At 37.6% G+C, this 22,687-nt stretch overlaps 1 protein-coding gene across 2 annotated transcripts in view; it reads left to right on the top strand.

The window, feature by feature from the left end:
- Positions 1–16,173, top strand: part of LOC116727704 (glutamate receptor ionotropic, NMDA 2C-like) — a 55,042-nt gene extending 38,869 nt beyond the window's left edge. The window contains exons 9-16 of one of the 2 annotated variants that reach the window (XM_032575307.1): positions 82–247; positions 1,477–1,630; positions 2,003–2,128; positions 3,854–4,083; positions 6,729–6,889; positions 7,567–7,754; positions 12,278–12,510; positions 13,510–16,173. In XM_032575307.1, the coding sequence (XP_032431198.1) occupies positions 82–247; positions 1,477–1,630; positions 2,003–2,128; positions 3,854–4,083; positions 6,729–6,889; positions 7,567–7,754; positions 12,278–12,510; positions 13,510–15,051 (2,800 nt within the window). In that variant the 3' untranslated portion in view covers positions 15,052–16,173. The remainder of the gene's footprint in view (positions 1–81; positions 248–1,476; positions 1,631–2,002; positions 2,129–3,853; positions 4,084–6,728; positions 6,890–7,566; positions 7,755–12,277; positions 12,511–13,509) is intronic. The other variant, XM_032575308.1, reaches the window with a different exon arrangement.
- The last annotated feature ends 6,514 nt before the right edge of the window (positions 16,174–22,687 follow it).

Consider the following 22,687-nt stretch of genomic DNA (forward strand, 5'->3'; position numbering starts at 1 on the left):
AAAAATAAAATATGTTGTATGTCTGACCGCATTTTTTCTTTATTTTCTTTATTTTTCTTTATTGTACTGTTTTTCTAAAAGCAGTGTCCAATCCGAGTCCTACACCAAACTGTGCTGCAAAGGTTTCTGCATAGATATCCTCAAGAAGCTATCCAAAACAATCAAGTTCTCCTTCGACCTCTACCTGGTCACCAACGGAAAGCACGGCAAACTGGTGCATGGGATTTGGAATGGGATGATTGGGGAGGTAAGTCTGAATGCTGACTCAGTTTTACACTAACGGGTTAGTGAACGGTGTTTTAAAAGGTCCCTCCAAAGACTTAAAATTGTTCCTTGATATGTATTGATCAAAAATGTTCATCGGTTATCCAGTATCTGCAACCTGCAGCTTTAGACCCACACATGGCTTTTCATATCTTCCGTTGTGACTCCAAATAACTTTAACTAAAAATGCTATAAAAAAAAATGAGCAGAAGAAAGGTAATTTAAGTAATACAAGCTTTTGCACTACTCCCCAAAGCATCTTCATGCAATATATTTTTAACATTTTCACAAAGAATGACACTAAATATGAAAGGAGTGTAATTTTCATGAAGCATTTTTTCAAACAGTAGGTTACCAAGCTTCTCCATTTCTGATATCATTTTTGTTTAAAAAAAATAAAAAATAAATGAAAGTCCCATTAAGAAAATGTAGTAAACCTATATATAAAAAAAATCTTTAATTTAGAAATCTAAGCAAATTTCCAATGGGGAATAATATGATAACAATGATGATAATATTTACACAATTTCTAATCTTAATTTAATTTTAAAAACACGTCTTCACTTTTGCTTAAATTATATGAAGCTTTCATTGTTCGTCTGTGTTCATCCCAACTGCCGTGACACATAAAGTAAAAAGGTTCTGACTATAATGCTACATGACTCAGTGAGACCCAATAAATCTCTCTTCAGTTTAGAGACTGTGTACCTGCCAAACTACATCAAACTGAGCACCAGCCAAATGTAAAACATTCTGAACAGATGTTCTGCAGCGAAGCCTTCACGCTTGTGTTTCTGTGCCCGAGGGTATTCAGCAAGTGTTACAGTATAATTGTGTTTGTGTGCAACATTTATAAAGCCACCTTGGATTTGAGCGATCTCGAGACGGAGCATTCAGCTCCTCCTTCATGCTCAAATAATGAGGCAAATATGTTTCCCTTCAGACAGCTACTTTTCAGGTGCTAACACATAATTGCACTCTAATCCTTAGTCACATGAAGAATCTATAAATTTGACTGGCTGCATGAATGAAATTTGAGAATCTTCCTGCTACGAGTTAACAAAATCACACTTTGTCACCCCAAGCAAAGACTGGTCATAAAATGAAAATATAGTGTTTGTTTCAGGTACAGGAAATGCAGCGGGTCAGTTTCTCTCACACTCTTCTTCCAGTGGTTTTATTATGCTTTCTTTGGCTGTTTTTCCTCATCAGGTTTTCTACAGGCGTGCTGACATGGCCATCGGCTCTCTTACTATCAACGAGGAGCGCTCTGAAATCATTGACTTCTCTGTACCGTTTGTGGAGACCGGAATAAGTGTCATGGTAGCGCGTAGCAATGGCACGGTATCGCCGTCTGCCTTTCTTGGTGAGAAATAGGTCTTCAACGTTTGTTTTGCGTACTCCCCTGTTAACACCATCTTTCTAAGTCTTTTTTTCAAGGATGGCTTAGTTACACTTGTTCTGTCTCTACAAGCCTTTCGGGAAACTTCCCATTAAGCTTTTATCCCACCTGTAACTGCAATCTAGAACTAAATCTCCTTGCATACCAGCCAGTCACCTAAACAGCCTTTCCAACTGTGTACAACATAAAGTATCCTAGATCCTTTAAATAATGTTCATTGTTTTGCACTACTGGCTTCAAAAAGCAACATGAGTAGCTTGGATTTTAGCAATCTCTTATTTAGTTATTGTTTGCAAATCAAAGTGTGTGGTTTTACTTTATTTTCTTTTCTCTTAGAGCCCTACAGTCCAGCAGTTTGGGTCATGATGTTTGTGATGTGCCTGACCGTCGTGGCTGTGACTGTGTTTGTGTTTGAATATTTCAGCCCAGTGGGCTACAACCGCAGTCTGGTAAGCGCCAAAGGTGAGTTGTATTTATTTATTATTTTAGTTTCACATGTACAGTGCCTTCGAAGAGAATAAAAGGCCACCTTTTTGCATTTTTGTTGTTATAGAATCGCAATAAAAAAAAAATTCCCCAAATAACGGCCTTGACAGAAGCCTGCGACTTTTGTATGATCAGTCGAATATTCAATACTTTGTACAATCACTTTTTTGTGTGTGTCTTGTGTTTTTCCCCTACAAAAAACATAGGAAGTTGTATTTCCATTTGTGTAAAACATAAAAACAAATGCAGTAGTGTGTCTTCTGAACACCCAGAATGGACCGATAATAGGTTCTAATAACGATTGACATGTTAATGCACTCCATAATTACATTACAGGCTAAGCAACACGTGCTGCTGTTCTTCCTGCATTATAGACCACTCTGGGTTGGTGCATCGTACAAAAATTCCCTCAAAATATATTGAAATTAAGGGCTTCAATATCAAAAATATTAGCAGGTTTCAAAGGGTGTGAATAGTTTTACAAGATGGATGAATAATAGAAAAGCAAGTTTTCATGATAAAATCCCAATACTGTCTTCTATTATCCCTCTCTCATGGGTTTACATTTTGCTACTTATATACATTGTTCTAAAAATACCCATCAAATACCTCAAAGCTTCTCAGTTTCCATCACACCACGTATGACACAGTAAGCCTAAGTGCAGTCTGCATGTCCTGCAATGGGTAGAGTTCCCAAACAAGATTTTTGTGAGAGAGCCAATCAATCCCAGAATGCAGCACTGGCAGACCATGCCCGTATCCAGGTCCGAAAGGTCATTTCCTTGTTTCAATTAGCAATCTTGGCTGCACTAATTGAACTGTGATTGATGAAGGTGGTAACCTCTGTTGCTGTGCTTGAACAACAGTGGCAACACTGAAAATGGGCTGAGGCAGTGAAATTCCTCTCTTGTGTAGGGTTTTAAACAAGGGCATGGAAAGGTTCAGGATTACTTACACAGTGCAGTGGACAACAATGATGAGGGAAAGTAACTAAAATATAATGTTATCACTTCTACAATGAATCATTGTAAAAATTGCTAGTTGCACTTAAGGAATATACACAATGCGATTTTTGTTTAGGTCTTTTAGGTATGATTTGCTCAGGTTCTTTTCTTGAATGTATATTTTAAAATACATGCAGTGTTTCGTGTCACAAAATCACATTTTTAATTGTTGAGAAACAATTAAAAATGTTGTTGAGAATGCATAAAAAGGAGCCTACCGATGATAATTTAATTTTATCTTACTTATGGGGTTAATTTTCTTTCATTTTATCCAAAAGCAAACATTGATCATCTTCAAATGGCAGAAACTGCTGCAGCTTTAAACCTCAACTTCAACACTTGTGGCTTGTGTTTCATTGTTTCCCCATTAATTAGCTGCTACTTAACTTGACATATTTAGTTAAATTTTTTGCACTGTCAAGGGCTTTAATGTTATTTGAATTTACTAAAACAAATCCACTTTCAGGTCAATTTAGAAATTAATAAGTCTCAGAATTAAAAACCCTTATACAGACTTTTTTTTCTGAACTATTTGAATTTATGTCAAGTATTTCTGAGTCTGTTTTCACAATGTTTATTATATTTTTATTTTTAAAAAGTACTCATGGTTTTCATATGAGGAACTTAAGAGCAACCTTTGTATGGACATTCCAGATTTATTATTCAAACATTGACTCTCCACAATTTCCTTCCTCAGCTCCGGGTGGGCCGACGTTCACGATAGGGAAATCAGTGTGGCTGCTGTGGGGAATCGTCTTCAACAACTCCGTCCCCATTGAAAACCCCAAAGGAACCACCAGTAAAATCATGGTCCTGGTCTGGGCCTTCTTCGCTGTCATCTTCCTGGCTTCTTACACCGCCAACCTGGCTGCTTTCATGATCCAGGAACAATATATTGACACCGTGTCTGGTCTTTCTGACAAGAAGGTAAGGGACAGAACATGCAGCAGGTCAATAGTAGCAATTAGAAAGTTGGCAGTAATGCAACTGGACTGTGTTTGTAATGCTTTGAGACATAGAGTAAACATCCTGGGCTTTATCTATAGCTCATGCTGATGCATCGCTTCCTCTCCATGGTGTTTAAAATCCATTGCCTAATAGGCCATGACCACAACCGAGCCAGCGGACTCACAGAAATCCTCTGAGATGAAATCCAGCAAAAGGATTTTGTCGTGAAAGCCTCTGTCCTTTTCCTTTCAGTGGGAAGCCCAGTGGTGTGAATGACTAATCAATTACTGCCGTCTGTCAATATGGATGCTGTCTGAGTCTTAACTTGTTCTGTCAGTATTTTGGGTCTGTCCATCAATATTCCCCACTATGTGGTCTCCGTCTGCAGTGTATCTCACACTGTTGGAACAAGATTGTAAAATGTCAAATGATTTTTGAAAAATAGTAAGCCAAATAGAAGAGCAAGTCTCAGACACATTCTTCATGGCTTGAATGTTTTCACACAAACATTCAACCTGGAAAAAGGTTCTAAAAGCTCTAATAAATAAAACCATACACGAATAGGTGCTATTTAAAGCCAAGATACCGCACAGCAAAGAGTTAGGTTTAGATTACATCTCACTGCTTTAAAGTACTATATAATGGATAGTTCTCTTTCCTATGTACATACATTTTTTATCATCAATAAATGTGTGTGTTTTTAAGTGAATTAACAGTGTATCAGTCCTACAAACTCTGTGCTGCTGACATGTTGTTCAGCAACAAATATAATAAATTTAAATAAACTACTTATGCCTGGAAGGCATTAATATATATGTTTTTTATTAAAGATAGACTTCTTCCATAAAAAAGGAAATAACTTAAAGTTTCATATGAATGGTGCTGAGAATACCACATTTAAACCTGAACTCCACTGTGCAACAACAAATCACATAGGGTACCCATCACTACGGGTTATATAGTTTGAATAATTTACAACCCTTTATTTAGATTCGTTTAAATAACACAGGCACAATATGACAACACAAACAAAATTAATTACTAGAATTTTAGTTTAATAAGAACAATGCAATCTGGTATAGCTCCAGTACACAGAATACACATAATGTGCTGTATGTAGTGTTTAGCTATTACTAATATTTTAAGTCTAGTTTAAGTCCACATTTGATAAGGTAGAATCACAACATTTTCAAATGTCCAAGTTTGCTAAAATTACTATAAGTTATACATGATACATAATATGTTAAGACAATACTGTAGTAACATACTAAATGACACACAAATAAAACAAACACAATCCCCCAGAAAAAGAAATATATAAGGAAAAATAAAACAATTAGAGAAACCAGACACCCCAAAAGGTAGTTTTTCACTTGGATATTTTACAATTACCAACCATCATATTATAAAAATATTTATGAAAGATTACTTTTACTGTAATATGTTAGCACAGGGTAGTCATGAGATGGGGTAATCTAAATTCCCCAAAACAATTCTGTTTATTTTTATTAAATTTATACAACAATAAAGACATATTTTTTACTTTTTGTACAGGCAGTTTTTCCTAAATGTCAGCATAAAATGTGAGCCTCTGATTGGTCTTCTGTGTAGTATTTTAGTTGACTCTATTGGCGTTCCATCTGAAGAGTGATTATATATATTTAACACACATGCTCACTCACAAACTCCCTGGTTGATTGGATCTATTCATTTTACTCAGCTCAAAAGGTCAGTGCAGTTACTAAGATGAATAGCTTCTTCCTGTTTACGGCCTCATTGAGTTCCAACGAACATATTCCTGCTTCACTATGCTGAACGTCATGAAACGTGAACTTCAGCTGGATCACGACTATTCAAACAAATCCACAATGGCTGCTGTCAGGTTTAATCAAATTGAGATGAGTGAGAGCTTAACAGTCCATTTATAATGATGTGATGCTTATCCAACTGGTTTTTGATGCAAAATTAATTTTGTTCATAAAAGGAAAAAACTGTTTTTTTGTTTCCCTCCCTCCATCCATCTCATCCTTTTGGTCAAGTCTTCTTTTTTTTCTTATTATTTCATCCTCTTTCCTCGCCTCCAATTTTTCCATGTTAATGTTCTTTTCTTTCACTATCACCTCCTCTGTCTACTTTTGTCTTTCTTTTTTCCCCCCCCAAACTCTTTTTTCCTTATACATCTTATACATATTTTTATTAAATCATTTTGGCTTACAATATCTTTTCCTGTGCTTTGCTGTCTTCTGCCATCATCCCCCTTCTCTGTCAGTTTGTTCTGCTCTGGATATTTTCCAAAAATGTGTAAAAATAGAGAGAGAAAAAAACTCAGGATGCACCTGATAAATGAAGATATCGTTATGTTAAACAATGACTAATATTGGTCAATACTGATGCCAACATCTCATGCATCCCTAATGACAACAATACATCAATTTTCCACTTCACTGTTATGTGCTACGTTGTGATGGTCGAGCAACTTCAAAACCACCGACACACCTTGCAGTTTCTGGTTGTAAACTGATTACATGTGGAACAGTTAGAGACGTATGAATCCTGTTTTTTCTATTCTTTTCCTTTTCAATAATCTTCTCCTACCTCTCCCATCATCTGCTGTGTCTCTGCAGTTTCAAAAACCACAGGAGCATTATCCTCCTTTTCGCTTCGGGACAGTTCCAAATGGGAGCACAGAGAGGAACATTCGCAGCAACTATCCCGATATGCACACACACATGATGAAATATAACCAGAAGGGGGTGGAAGAAGCTCTGGAGAGCCTCAAAACTGGGTAAAGATTTGTTCGCACTATAAGCATAATTTATGACTGAAAGCTATATTTAACTGATTCTTGTGACAGAAAAGGCATCAGATGACAAGGCGGCAATGATCATAATTTTGGTGACACAGCAGAGATTTGATGCACTTTGTATTTTACAACCTATTTTTATTTTAGGCCAGTGTGATGGCTGTATTTTTAGATGCAGTCATATCTATTGTTATTTAATTTGTTGACTATAAAAAGCACTGTCAAACACTTGATGTTATCATCTCATTTTGAAAAAAGCTCTCTGGATTTTGGATTCTTTGAGCCTTTCTATACGCTCACACACATAGTATATACAGTATATATATATATATATATATATATATATATATATATATATATATATATATATATATATATATATATACTGTATGTACATTGGGAGAACAAGGAAGAGTATTTGAAGATCACCAAGTCAAGATGTTGCACATTTTAATGAAGCCCTACTTATGCAGTCAGGCCATTTTCTTTGTAATTTTCCCCCTACAAACATGTTTGTCAGCAAACTTTGCTGCAGTTTTGTAACCAACTAAGTTTTTTGGGGTTTTTTTACACTACACAACCTCAATATGTTACAAATGCATTGTACACTTTTGAAATGCATTACATATAACACCTATTTTTGATCTATTTTTCTGCAGGAAACTAGATGCCTTCATCTATGATGCGGCTGTCTTGAACTACATGGCGGGTAAAGATGAGGGTTGCAAACTGGTAACCATTGGCAGTGGGAAAGTGTTTGCCACCACAGGATATGGCATTGCTTTGGAAAAAGACTCCCGCTGGAAACGACCAATTGACTTGGCATTGCTACAGTTTCTTGGAGATGGTAAGCTCCTTTCTAAGTAAACTACAATGACCTGGTTTATATTTTATATCTATTGAGAAATAAAACTACACCTGCAATAAAACTACACCTGCAATTCTAGACGAAATCTCAGCTCTCCCATTTTGACCATAACCGTACGATCTCAAATAATCCGAGCACATAATTATAAATTGTGCAGTGCTTGAATTCAAAGTCTTTGTCCAACTGACTAGCCCTTCTTATCAAGAATCACCGCCTCTTGATGAGTTGGATCTAAAGAATTATCCAGCAACCAAATAGACTTTGGTGAAAGGTGCACAAAGTCTTGCCACTTCAAGACAATTCTTGACAATTTAATCTATATATTATTCATTGTACAGTCATTCCCTGGGGGGAAAATCCCTATGTCATGACAGATATATTTCTATTTCAAAGTCTCAAGCCTTGAAGAAGCTTATATATAATGAAGTAGTACAGGGGCAAAAGGACAAGTTAATATGAAGTACCATCTGTGGTGCTTCTTTTATGTGCCAAAAATGTCTTCCTTAAAACAAAGTAATGATTACTACTTTAAGTCAGGTAAAGTAACCAATTCAATTCTAAATCACAAACTTTAAATAATGTAACGTGGAGCCTCAATAAATAAAACTTGTTTGTCCAACACTTTTCTATGCTTCATTGTACTGAACTCTAGGAAATATGTCTACCAAACTGACACCTCAAACACACTGAAACCATGTTTGAATATTGGCAGGTTGCATTATCCTGCTGAAAGAAACCACATCCAACAGCAAACACTGTCTTCATGAAAGGGTGAACATGGTCAGCAAAACTACATACCTAAGTGGTACATTTCAAAGTAACATCCACATGGAGGTTGGGACCCAAGGTTCAGTTCTGATGCTAATGTTCCTATTGTTGGTGCTTTCAGCTGTTGGGAGAGGTCAGCAAAGGCTTCCTGACTGGGTTGCAGTTATGCAGCCTCATGCAAACTGTGATGCACTATCCATTATGATACTTTTGTATTAGAACCAGTATGAAGTTCTTTAACAATTTGACATACAGTAGTTTGTGTTGTTTACTACTATTTGTTCAATGGTTGACTTTTGATGGGAATACCCATTCAGATCTGGAGTTTGGGAAATATGCTGACTCAATTATTTGCCATTGTCAGTTGGTTCTTATCAAGCTCACTCAAATCCTCACTCTTGTACATTTTTCTTCTTCTGATACATCAACCTTCAGAACAAAATATTCACTTACTGTCCCATATATCCCAACCACTAGCAGATGTCTTGATTAATCAAGGTAATGATAATTAGAATCATGAAGAAGAATCATAATAATTGTCAGTGGCTGTAAAGTTATTGTTGATTGATATATAAATAACTTGGTAATTACTAGTTTATAAAACCACCTTAATCTGAACTCAAATGCTCAACTCCAAATAAAGCATACACATCATGTCACTATTTAAGGAAAACAAATTAAGTCCAAATGCAAAACGTTGGTGAAACCAATTACAACCCCAAAAACCTCAAATACTGTATGTACAAAATCTTTTTACATGCAAAATTGGTCTACTAGCTCTTGACCCTGTGGTAAACTGTTGATATGAATAGTTTCTCTGAGATTTGACTCAAATTAGCTAAAGTCTGGTACGCAAGACTACTTAAAAATGCTCTGTCAGTTCAGATATTTCTTTTAAACTTCTGCTATGGTTAATAAAACCTACTGATACTTCTTGTGAAATGTTCGGATTTATATTCATTCGTGGGTTTAGGATGCACAACTCTAGTTCCTGGTTAAGGATTTATGCGTTTCTGGCATCAGTCTAGATTAATGACTGCTGGATCAGCTGCAATTTGACCTCAACTAGAAGAGTCAATATTTTAAAGCAGCAGGAAATGCCCACAGTAGGACTGTCTCCTTCTTCTTCTCCTTCTTAAACATTCACAAAATCTGCAGAAAAACACCAACACACCAGCTAAGATAGCTGCTGGTATGTAGTTAATTTCCTTTCTCCACTGAGAGCCAAATCTAAGCCTACACAACCACTGCCACATTGGGGGTCTTTTCACTAAACCTGTCCCAGTGCTAAACTGGTGCTACTGCTTGCTTAGCATCTGATTTATTTCCACCACCAAAACCACCAACACTTGCTACAGAAAACTGATGATGTCTTACGACTAAGTCTTAGCACTTTGCACTGTCACATCATCTGTACTTTGCCATAATTGGACCTGCTGCTACTTCTTTGGTGTGGTTGAGTGCCTTTAGTTAATTTAGTTGTATATATTGTTATTATTATTATTGTGTGTTTGCTTATTTTTACTGTATATATTTGACCTTTTGCACGGGAGCTGCAATGGAAATTTTGTTGAATTCTGTTCAATGACAATAAATGCTATCTATCTATCTATCTAGTTGGGTTAGAAAAAATAACAGCTAGCAAGGTAGCAAAGGCTTTTGGAGAAACCTCATCAAAACAATTCCTTAGTTAGTTTCCTATGTGATTTTAATGATAGCACGATTTAAAAAAAGAAACAAGCAATTCCATGTTTTAACAATAATAAAAACTGGATTTAAACTACCACAATGTTTGTCATCTTGATGTTGTTTGCCTTGATATCAACATCTTACTTGGTTATTGATTGCCTTGTTAAAATACTCATACCGCTTAAACTTTTTCACATTTTTGTAACATAAAATGTTTCACCCATTATGTTTTAATAGGAAAATAAATGTAATGGAGATGCTCACAACCTGACTAGATCTGAACCACACATTAAAACTGACTAGAGCGAAACTTGACGATGAAGAAGGGGCTTTAGGTGCTTTTCTCTCAAAGAAACTATGGAAACATGACATAGTTTTGCAAGAAAATGTGCATAAAAATTGCTTTTGGCAATCTTCAACCATTGATTTAAAACAAACATCCACAGTAATGAAATACTTTGAAGTACAGGGGAAGAAATTGTTATGTAAAGATATAGCGGTGCAGTAAAGAAGGGAAATCCCGTGACTTCTTTTTAGGTTATTTCCTTTGCCCCTTGCTCCTGTGCTCTGTGACGTGTGAAAGATAAGGGCAGTTGCGGGTCCTCCGTTCAGTGGGATCAAGAAATGTTCCAGATAATCCTCTGCTAAATTAACCTCTTTCTTCCGCCAACAAACCTCCTACAAAGAGAGGGATAACACCAAAGCTAACTTTACTTTTTCATCCAATTCAAAGGAGCTTCAAGATCTCTGAAATGTTTTAATTGATCTCAGTTTCAGTTTTAGAGGGGTTTGAATTGACATTTTGCAATTCTAGTGCAACACCATCTATTTTTCTAAAAAGCATTATATTTACCTTTCAAAGAAATAATATCTAAATATACTAAATATAATTTGTGACTGTTGTTTATGCCCTATTTTAGTCTTACTACCTTCATGTCATTTTCATATATTAGCACTTTTTGTGAGCTGTGCCTGAGAAATGTGATAGTGTTTGTTACAGTTTAGGATTATCTGTAGTACAACACAACAGATTCAGGACACATGCACAAAAAAAAAAAAAAACTTCCACCCTGTTCACTGTGATCAGTGGCTGATCATTGAATGTACACCATGCCTGATGTTTTTCCAAATTTGATGAAAATTCTGTGAATTGGTATCAGTTGAAGTCAAATCCCAGCCTGACACAGTAAAAAAACAAAAACAAAACAGTTACTTACAGAAATCTTTGTACGATATTTATCTTTATTTCTTATTTATCGCATGATCTTTAGTAGAAAATGTTGTTTTCTCAAGATAGTAAAATTTCTAATTTCCCTCAAAGAACCAGAATGTGTATTATTGGGACTTAGTGTGATAGAACAACACAAAGTACTCCATAATTTAGAAGTAGAAAAGAAATGGACAGTAGATATTCAACGTTTTGTTTTACTATCATTTATTTGCCCAAGACACAACATGCATTGCACCACAGAGTCACCCCCAACCTGCACACAAATATCGAACACATGCTCTGGCCCCCAGGGCATGGGGAAGAGCAGCAGGAAGAAGCAGTAGAGGAAGGGCGGTTCAGCGCACCAAAGACAGGGCACCCTACCAACCCCACATCACAAACCCAGAAGCGTCCAAGCATGCCAGCAGTACACACACTCTAACACACACCCATCGGAGGGCCGGTTCACCCCTCTTCCCTCCCACCAATATTAACATCAATAGTTCTAGGCCTTTCCCATCTTCTGTATAAATGTATTACACCAGCAAAACTGCTTTATTTTCTATGCTGAAGAAGAAATATTCCCATTATAGACAAACAGGAATGCAAATTCTGGATTAATACTGTTGTGTCTGGGCTAGATAAATTATTTTTGAATAAAAACTATGTTGGAATGATGTCTTCACTCCTTTGGCTTCACACATTCAATAACACGTTTTATAATAGACATTAGTAACTTTCAGTCATCAGAATTTGGGATGTGCATATTCTTATCATCATCACTTTATGAAAGTTCTGACTGTTCTTCCCCCCCCTCTCATTTCTAATCCTTCAGGAGACACAGAACGCCTGGAGACAGTTTGGCTTTCTGGTATCTGCCAGAACGAGAAAAATGAGGTGATGAGCAGCAAGTTGGACATTGATAACATGGCTGGTGTCTTCTACATGCTTCTGGTAGCTATGGGCCTCAGTCTGCTGGTCTTCGCCTGGGAACACCTGCTGTATTGGAAGTTGCGGCACTCTCTCCACAAGTCTCATAAACTTGACTTCCTGTTGGCCATAAGCAGGGTAAGGCTTTTGTAAAAAGAAGAAACCCCCCCAAAAATCAAGAGTAGCTTATTCACTCTTTGTGTAGAAGTGGGTCAAGAGACCGACTAAGTAGTTAGATGGCCAGCTGTCCTACTTTACAGTAATTGAATCAGTTGCATAACATTTTGTAGAGATATTTAAAGACTGTTTTAACAATTCTTATTTATAGAGTTATATTACATTTACAGTTTTTTTTATTCAAAGTCAGATTAATTATAATAAGTGGGTGCATCTAATAGTAGGGTGTTAACTGGAGAACTTCAATAGTAGCCGAAGTACTCAGTCCAACACCACACATTGAAAAGCTTCTGTAATCTTGTTAATTTAGCTTTTAGATTTGGAAGCTATTGCTGTAGTTAGCCTAAATTAGTTCTTTATACGTTTATTTAAGGATGTGGCCATAAGGGCAAAGACGACTGATTGAAGGCATAACGAGAAATCTCTAATGGATGGTCTTCTTGAGTATATAATTATACCACTGTGCCGGGATTTGATCAGATTTCTAAAGAAATTGCTGTCATTAGCTCCTAATGAGCAGCTCTAACTCCAAATTAAATGTGGCCCTTTTTGGATATCTCTGCCAGCTGTAACCAGAGAAAAGTCAAGGGATTTTGTTTTTTGTCAATTCAAAATGACTTGCTTTCTGAAGCAAGTCATGCTTAAGGCTTGTTTCTTTTGTGCATTTTCTGGGGCAATCCAAATGGTTTGATCAGCATTTATCTGTTCTGGGAGAATGCACAGTAAATTATTGTCTTACACATGCCTCAGCAACAAAGTGATTCATTGAAAAAATCAAGGGTTTTTTTGTTAGGGGGTGACTGTTTCAGATGCACCAGTTGCTTAGAATTCTGCCTGTGAAATTATGAATTTTGGACTACTTAGCTGGTTGGTTTGAAATAATTTACATATCCTATTTACTTTGTCCTACTTCTATTTCATAACTAAAATGTTCTATGCTTGTCTTACATACCATACCAGGGTATTTACAGTTGCTTCAGAGGAGTAGAAGATCCAGGACGTTCATCTGGTTTGGCCAAACCTGATCTGACCTCCAACTATGCTCAAGCAAACATGCTAAAAATGCTTCGCACTGCCAAGGATCTGGTCTCCACTGCGAATGTTGAGAGCTCTCTGGACAATGCTACCAAGACCATAGAGCAATTGACTCGTCATGGTAGTAGTATGCCTGTTCGTGTCCCTCAAGTCACCACTGAGGCCGTTCCGGGGGGATTTGCTTATGTTGCTGAAAATCACTGCTCCATTCCTCAGGGGTCCCTCACCCCACCTCTAACTGGTATTACCTCTTTGAAACAACACAGGGGTGTAAGTAGACCAACACCACTGCGCTACACACTTCCAACTCGTTCAACATCGTGTCTGTATGACAGACCACTTCCTGTGTCCAGTTTGAGCACGCCTCACCTGCCTGTAGGGGAGATGCTCCCTCATCAGCACCCACACCACTACCAGACTACAGGGAGGGTTTATGTAGACTCGCATTCTCACTCCCCTTACATTACCTACTCAGAACTCCAGCTACCTGACCTTTACACATCTCATCCAGTCTCTTTACCCCAAAACCAACATATTCAGTTGGGCCTTTCACAACCAAAAAGGAGGTCCAAGAGTTTTCAGTGTGAGAATGGAGAAGTGGAAAGGAGAAAACATGGGGATCAGGGTAAGTGTGACAAAAGTACTATCAGTCTGACTGAACTTAAAGCCAATCACCTCCAAGAGAATCATATCTCCGCCCCAAGTGTTGACAATGTTTACTCAGGAGAGGGGATGTGTCCCCGGGTGGAGAATTATAGCTCTTGGCCTCCAGAGGACCTTGTACTGAGGGGCCGGCGGAGGCACCGCCGCCCCTCTTTTCTTAAAGCAACTTGGGGCAATGACCAAATTCATCATCTTGATGAATCACAGTCTTCTTTATCCAGCCAATCACCTTCAACCTTGCCGGACCTGTTTCCATGCATTGTTACTCCTACAACATCTGCCAAGCCTTACAATCCTGCCCATGTTCGAAATAACCTGTGCCTCCCAAGGAACCAGGCCTACCTCCATATAAGGGAGGACCAGAGGAGGCCAAATGGACGAAAGGGCCAGAGACTGCGCTACTCCCAATCCACCCACCTCCCAACATACGGAGAAGCAGTTCGAAATGGAAATGGTTTAGGGCGGGGTATGGTCCGCAGAGCCACAAGCCTGCTCAGCCGACAGTATGCACACTATCTGAACTCATACCCCGGTCTTCCTATCTATCACAGTCCACTGGACCTCCAGCATCACAGCCAGAGTTCCAGCCCAGTGTGCCAGCTGTTGGCCTGTGGTGGTGGACGATGTGGGGGACAGCGGACACTGCTGTATCAAGACAATGTGTATGGAGCTTATGGGGCCTATCAGGGACCCCAGCCTGGCTCAGAAGCCCAGATAGGGCAAGGAGGAACAGGACAGCCTGTTGGGAGTCCTTGTGTACTTCGGTCTTGGCGGCGAGTTTCCAGTCTAGAATCTGAAGTCTGACTGACAACCTTACTGGATGAAAACTGTGGAGATACAGAAGATGAGAATAATAAATGTTACAACTTTGGGAAGTTTTTTGTTGTTAGATTTACAGTTATGTTGATTTTAATTGTGTCATTGTGTGGTAAAGAATAGTAATTCAGGTCAGACTCTTGAAAAAAGACTTTCACCAATCTATCCTTGATAAAGTTGTGGAAAGCTGGGTTTGACTGATTTAACTCAGTGGCTGCTTTCCCACAAAAGTGTTCATCTTTCACAGGAGACCATGTTATTGACAAATGGTTAAACTGTAACTTGAGATTTATTGCTGTGCGTGTGTTTAAATTTTTATTGTGTGGATTGTTGGAATTCAACATTGATTATTGTCTGGTCGACAAACTGTTTACATCTGGAAAGAAGCGTCGGATAGGCAGCCATCACTAGTCACTAGACATCTAAAAAAAAAAGTTGTGATGTAGATGTGACGTGTTTATTTATGACATGAGGTCATCAGTACTGATTTTTAAAAGGCATAAAAGTACACCAGTTTTCTGAAGCAAATATAATCAGTCCAAGTCATAATGATGAGTCACAGGAAGCAGCTACTTTGTGAAAGCAGTCCGCAACAACATGATCTGCAAAACGATTGCCGGATTAGAACAGCATTGACCAGCACTAGGTGTCTTAACCCACGGATTTCATCCTCACTGTATCTAAGTGTGAGGCTTCAACAGCACACAAGCCTCACGTTGAATAAATTATGTATTCTAAGTACTATAATCGCATAGTCGAATGTGTTATTTGAGGCTGGTTAATGTAATATTCATGTATTCCACATATAAGACTTTATAATCACCCTTTTTTTCTAAACACACCTCTGGCACATAAAAAAAAATCTGTTTAAAAACTGCTGTAAGTTTATGGAAGCTTTTGGTACTACTTTATTAATAACATCAGTTAACCAGTGATCTTTTCCCCCTTTTCCACTCTTTTATATTTCCTCTTCATTCCTCTTTTTACCATCCACTCAAACTGTTTATTAAAAAAATGAGGTAAGTGAAAACGATTATAGTATCTATATTACCAGGCTTCTACACCCTGTAATTATCCACAAAGACCAATTAAAGAGTCTTTTTTGATGAACATATGTGTGTCTTTTTTATAGCCTTAAGCTTCTTTTCTGTGTAAAGTACATGTAAAAAAAGAAATAATTGTTTTTTTTTGTTTTTTCCTCTTGGGAGGCTTTTAAAAATCTCGGTGGGATTTTTCTCTTAGGATGTTTTTCTTAAATGTCACTTCTGTCATGATAAGTTGTTTGTAGGTGGACCCAAATGTGGTAGAGAGGAAGGATTGATGTGAACGTTTAATGAAAAAGGTCATAATCAAAAACTTACAAAATCCACAGGGAGACAGAGCAGGCCAAAAACACAAGAATTCAGGAACAAAAAGCCAGTATGAGAACGTATGGACACAACAGGAAGCAAGAAGAGGGTTTAAATACTGTGAGGATGCAGGAACAAAAGACCTGGGATGATTAGTTAACGGGTTACAGGTGTGAGAGAGCAGCCAGCAGACTGGAGAGAGAGAGGAAATGGTACAGAGGGCAAAGGAGAGTACACAGGATACTAGAAATGAATATAACACAAAAGAATACCTAAGGAACAGAATTAAACACAGAATAACTGTACCCATAAGTAAACATAGTAAACTAAAATCACTGACAAAAAACTGAATTGAAGTAAAATAGAAATCAAAATAGAAAACACAACAATAATGGAGCTAGAGATAAGTATTATGTTGCAGCATATTAGGGTGCAAAGTCTTAAATATGTAGCCATGCCATCCTAAAAATAAGATATGGCTAATTCCTTTTTCATTTTCCCTGCTCAACAAAGAAATTAATCACCTTTCTAAGAAAAAAAATAGGGTTGCGTGTTTTAATATCTGTATGTGTAACTCTTCTTTTACATAATTGTAACACATGATGATGCAGGTCATTAGAAATATTTAACATATAAATTGAAATAAGACAAATTGAGGGGCTCCTTTGCTGTAGACTGCAAAAATGCATAAATATTGTTATTGAGAATGGAGATGGTTGAGTCCTTTTGTGTGGGACTGTGTTGTCCTGGGCTTCATCTACTGGTAGGGGTCACTCATGGTAAATGGCAAAAACATAGAGATTTTGGCAAACATAGTGATGGTAGATGAAAACAAGTGCTTGTGGACAAATTTAAACTTATGAACCCTGACTGTGCTAAGGCCAAGAAGTTATAAAAGACAACTTTTTATGGATACACCACTTGTACAACAGAAAATTGAGGTTGGGTGTAATGAATTCCAGGAGGAGTTGTCTACAAGTCGTCAGAAGGAATGTACGGTACATCTCTTTTTGCATGGTGACACCTTGGGATCCCCAGACACTCATTGGAATGTCTGGGGATCATTCCAATTGCCCTTAGAATAAAGTCTTCGATAAAATAAGATGATCTTGTCATCTTTCCTGAAGTCAGTTGGTCACACAGTGTAACTGACTTTATATTGTGTTACTTTGTTCAGTTTGAGTATGCTCCTCTTTTATTACAGGAACTACTGAAGTGTCAGTAGGAATAAGGACATGATAAATGGCAAAAACTCTAGTTTTGTTTGATGCTAAAGTTAAAATAAGTTGTGCTATAGACAAAAATAAGTGTGAATAATAAATGAAGAACAGTATTTGGTCACTGATCCAATACTCCTTCTCTGATCTTGTCATATGGAGGTCAGTCGCCAGCTGTAGCATTCTGGGGTCATCCTCTGACTAACACAAGCGCACAACACAAACAGACCAACTTTCAATTTGATAATTATGGTAAACCTGAGAAATTTTGGGTTGGGTATGATGAGTCTTACAGATTTTTAAGCAACACCCACCTGAAGTAAATTTAGATAGACTAGGTTTTTTACCTGAAGGTGACCAGTTGCTACAGCAATTACTCTCTACCACTCTTTCTCGCTCTCTTTCTCTGTGTGTAGCGATGATGAGATAAGACTCCATTCAGGAGAGCAGATGAGTAATGTTACAGAGACCAAACATTGAGCGCTTTGATTTTTCCATTACTCTCTGCTTTGTTAGTAGACCATTGCCTTGGACTAGACTGTAATATTGATTACATCCCCTGCTCTGCTACTGATCCCGTATTTTTAGAGTTCAAGGTAATTTGAAATCTTTTCATCCTTTAAGAATAGAAAAGAGTCCATCAACCTTCAGTCATTATTTGATAAGCTTGTGAGCACAACAACAAAGTGTTAATTTTCCATCAATGTGTAGCTTTGGCTTATTTTTAAGGTATTTGAAGACAAAAATCTGTCTAAAAACGTGAATGAAGTATCTTCTCTCACTTAATCACTTTGAAAATTGGTCAAACACATCCACTTTGTCATCCCTCACAATGTAGGGTACATGAATGGTGTATATCTAGCAAAAAACAATAAAAAGTGTATTTTTTAAAAATTTTTCAGTTTATTGTGTAATCTGTGTTTACAAATATATGGAATATGTCTGAGAAAAGCCTCTATAAAACATTTTTTGTAGCATTGCAACAACATAGTTCCAGTATTTTAGTACTGGACTTCAATTGCCACAATATATTTTTGAAATGGCCATGCATCAATTCATACCCCTCCTTGGGAACATTTTGTTCCCTCCATGACAGGTAGCGATTCAAATCCCTTTTCAATAATTTAATCATTGTTTATCTTTCCCAGGGTTAAAATTTTCTTTCGGTTTCAAGACAGACAGAAGTGACTGTTTGGAAAGATTTCTAAATTGCAAACGTTCATGGTTTAAAAACTAAACGACTGTCATTCACGTTCAAATCAAGGAACGTGAATGTTCCTTGATTTGAACCAACTGGGTACTGTAGTTCCCAGTTGGCTTGTAGCTTGCCAACTGGGAACTACAGTTGGCAAGCTACAAGCTATGTCTGCTAAGCATTTAAAGAGTTCTTTAAATAAGCAGATAGTTTAAATAATGAACAGTAAAACATCAACTTGTTATTTTGTGCTACTCAAACAGCAAAATGTCAAAAAAAGTCTAATTTTCTGTGCAGTAAACATGTGGAAACTATCAGATGTTTTATAATGTTATATTTTTGAGGCATGTAGATGTAAACCAAAGAAAAAATACTTTTTATATGATTATAACTATCCATGCCAACTGTTACTCTGTGAAGCTGTTGTATTCATTTGTAGGATAAAAGTGAAAAACTTTGAAAGATGAGTACAGTGAAGTAGTCAAGTTGGATAAAAACAAGAAGAAATACTTATTTTTTCTTCTAGTAGCTATTTGTTAGGAACACAAATGGAATAGAAAATAGGTAGTATAATATATAAGCATAATTTCAATGATAATATTCATGAGGATATAACTTCTATTTTTATTTGATTCCTTTCTATAATCTTTACAGTGATAACTAAACCCTATGATTAGGATTCACTGCAGTCACTGTTGTCACCCGTTGCCTGAGAGCCTTGACAGATTGTGGCGTATGTGTGCATCTGCGTGTCTTGTGGCGGCATCAAAGCTGATGAAGGACCCATTTCGCCGTGTGATGAAAGATGAGAGACAATATGTGAGTCATGCATATAAAAGCAATCAATGGGATTGGCTGCGGACTTATACAATCTAACACCAGCCATCATGTTCCACAAATATTCCAATAATCTTTCCTCAGGGAGGGATGCAAATTGAGAAATTAAGAACAATTAGACGCCCTTACCTGCATGGAGGTTTAATATTCATGTCAGGAAGACTCAGATGCCTGTGAGGACCTCCTAAGAAGCTAACGCATTATTCATTTATTCACTGACGTTCTGACATGGACACACATCACTTCCTAGTTTTCCACCAGGGACACTCAGCTTTTTCATCGGGTGCATAAATCTGTTTGGTTTTGGTTTTTCTTCAGGCACGATTAATTCCAAGAGGAATTAACTGAATTGTGTTGCCTGCTAGGACTTTCTTTGTATGCAGATGAACTATGGGCTGTAACCTTGACAGGGTCGTCAGCCACAATGTTTGGAGTCACCAGAGGGCAGGAGTCCGGTCTCTTCACAGCTCCTGTCTGCAACTAAATTGCTTCGTATATTGTGGCGAACAGCTCCAGATGCTCCGAGTCACCTTGAGACAATGACCTCCAATTCTAAAAAGGTGATGGAGAGAAAGGGAAAGGAAAAAGGGAAAACATAAGATGAGTGCAATAGTATCTGGGCCAGCGACAAAGGTATTGTTAAAGTGGAAAGTAAGGTTTCAGGATGGAGAAGATGCAAGACAAAAATATAAAGAAGAAATATAATTTAAGCTGATGTGCAATGTATGAAAGCCTGTGTTTTTCTAGTATATTTTGGGCGTAAGGATATTTCATTTTAAGAATAAAATGCAGGACAGTGTCTGAATTTTCTAGTAGGTTGAATTGATTTTTTTTATAACATTTTGGAAAATATGATTGAAATTAGTGTGTCTGTGCCCCATTGTAAAGATATGTGATTATTTACTAGTTGGCTTTCCCTTCATCTGTGAAAAATCAAGCACTTTAAAAAAAGTTTTGAATAGCTTTCCTTAGGGGACTCCTTCACATTTAAGTTTTAGGAAATTAAAATGTAAAGGTGTTTACAATGTACTGTATGTTTTATTTTATATCTGATGCCCGATCTAATCCATTCAAACTGAAAAAGGAGGGAAAAACAGATGAAGCAACAACAGCTGGGTGGAAAGTTGAGATGAAACAGTAAAGGAAAGTCAGGAGAGCAAAGAAAAGTCAGGAGACAATATCTTTCCAGTTTGAGATTTTTTTTAAAAAAGGATAATCATTAAAATTATCTGGCAATGATGAAGGAACCAAAGAAATTTAGTGGAGAAAAAGTCACAAGATCTCACACATTATCCTTTCCGATTTAACAAATTGCAGCCTTACGATGGCGTCATTACAGAGATATTCACCAGCACAAAAACGGCAAACTATTTCAGTGACATACATTCAGAAACGTGACGTAAACGACAGCTGCTCTGGTTGTTTTGACTTCCACTTGCACATTAACCAAATCATCAAAGCAGTGCAAAATTCTGAGTGTGACAGCTGTCTGCGCATATGAGGACACGTTTTATTGTGCTGCAGGATGCAATTAAACTTTGAATTTGGAGCTCTGTTGTGTGTGTGCGCATGTGTGTGTATACACGTACAACGGCTCCTCCTGCATCCGAGACAAGACGATTGGATCTGCCAACCAGCCGCGAATGTTAATTACTTCAGCAATCTTCAGGCTCACTTCTCCCCAATCACTCCCATCGCTGGAAATGGAATGAGCTCGGCCCTTTCAGCAAGGCCAGCCCCAGACTGAGCCTCCGATTGGAATCTGTTTTGAAAAAGGAGGAATTCAAATGAGTTGAACAATAAGGAGGCTATTCAGAGCGTAGCTGTGTTCCAAATATTTAGTTGGTCTCCAACTCATTCACTGTACACCAATCAAGCAAAACAATGCGACCACAGATCATCTTTTCTTCATGCTGCCTGTTGTTGTGTGCAATGTGTTCAGCAACAAGTCAACGTTTTGTCCTCAAAGTGGGAGAATTAGAAGCGGGGAACATAAGCAAGTGTAAAATTTAAGCAAGTTTGACAAGGACCATACTGTGATGGTTAGAGTATTTCCAAAACTGTACTTCTATAATGTTCCTGTCCTTATGTCAATGATGTAATAAGGCTGAACAGGGTTCAGGTGGTTTAATGCAACAGACAAACTAATATAGCTCAAACTACTGAAGACATTAAAGCTGGTACTGATGGAAAGGTTAAACAAGATTTTGTTTGGCTGAATAACTGCAGCTCAGTTAAGGTGTGCATGTTAACTTCTTTCTGCCTTTAAAGGCATGGTGGTATGATAAAGTACTTTTTCTTTTAAATCAAATGTATGGCTGGATGTGTGGGAGTTGATTACCTAGGTAACACATGGCACCACTATACGCTGTGGGAAGAATGCCCGCTGATAGATGCTCTGAGGAAAGTTCTGGAAAATCATGATTCCTGTCATCTATGCAGTTGTTACTTTGACATGTATTAATTTCTTTAGCATGGTTGCAGTATGTAACTTTTATTAAAAATATGCTGTTTTTTTTTTTAACATTTCTTTTAAACTGTCACTACATTGTGACAGTGTAATATGAGACAGATAATCTGTGAAAAGATCCAACTCCTTCATTTTCTCCCTGAGATACTATTGCTGTCTGAAGAAATGCACCCGGTAGACAAAAAACAACCAATCAGAGCCAAGAAGAGGAACTTAGCACTGTCAATCAACCTCCTGAACGTTCTGGGAAATGTGCTAATGGCAGAACAGGTTACAGAAAAACTGTTTGTCTGCAGTTATGGGGGCCATGCTAACTATCCTGATCCTTCACTGTTGGCTCTGCTGACAGGGAGAAGCTGCAGCGTAGCAGAGAGAAACGTTGATAACGGAAGAGAAAGATTAGCAGCGCCACACAGAGGGTGATTGACACCCCTAAAGCCCTCCTCCTGGCTCTGATTGGTTGTTTCTAGGAAGCACTGGGAGAAGGCAGAAGAGCTAATTTTTTTCACATTTACTTGTTTTATAGCATACTGTTTATAAAAGTTACGTATTGCAG

Source organism: Xiphophorus hellerii, chromosome 10, assembly GCF_003331165.1.
Source record: "Xiphophorus hellerii strain 12219 chromosome 10, Xiphophorus_hellerii-4.1, whole genome shotgun sequence".
Lineage (NCBI taxonomy): Eukaryota > Metazoa > Chordata > Actinopteri > Cyprinodontiformes > Poeciliidae > Xiphophorus > Xiphophorus hellerii.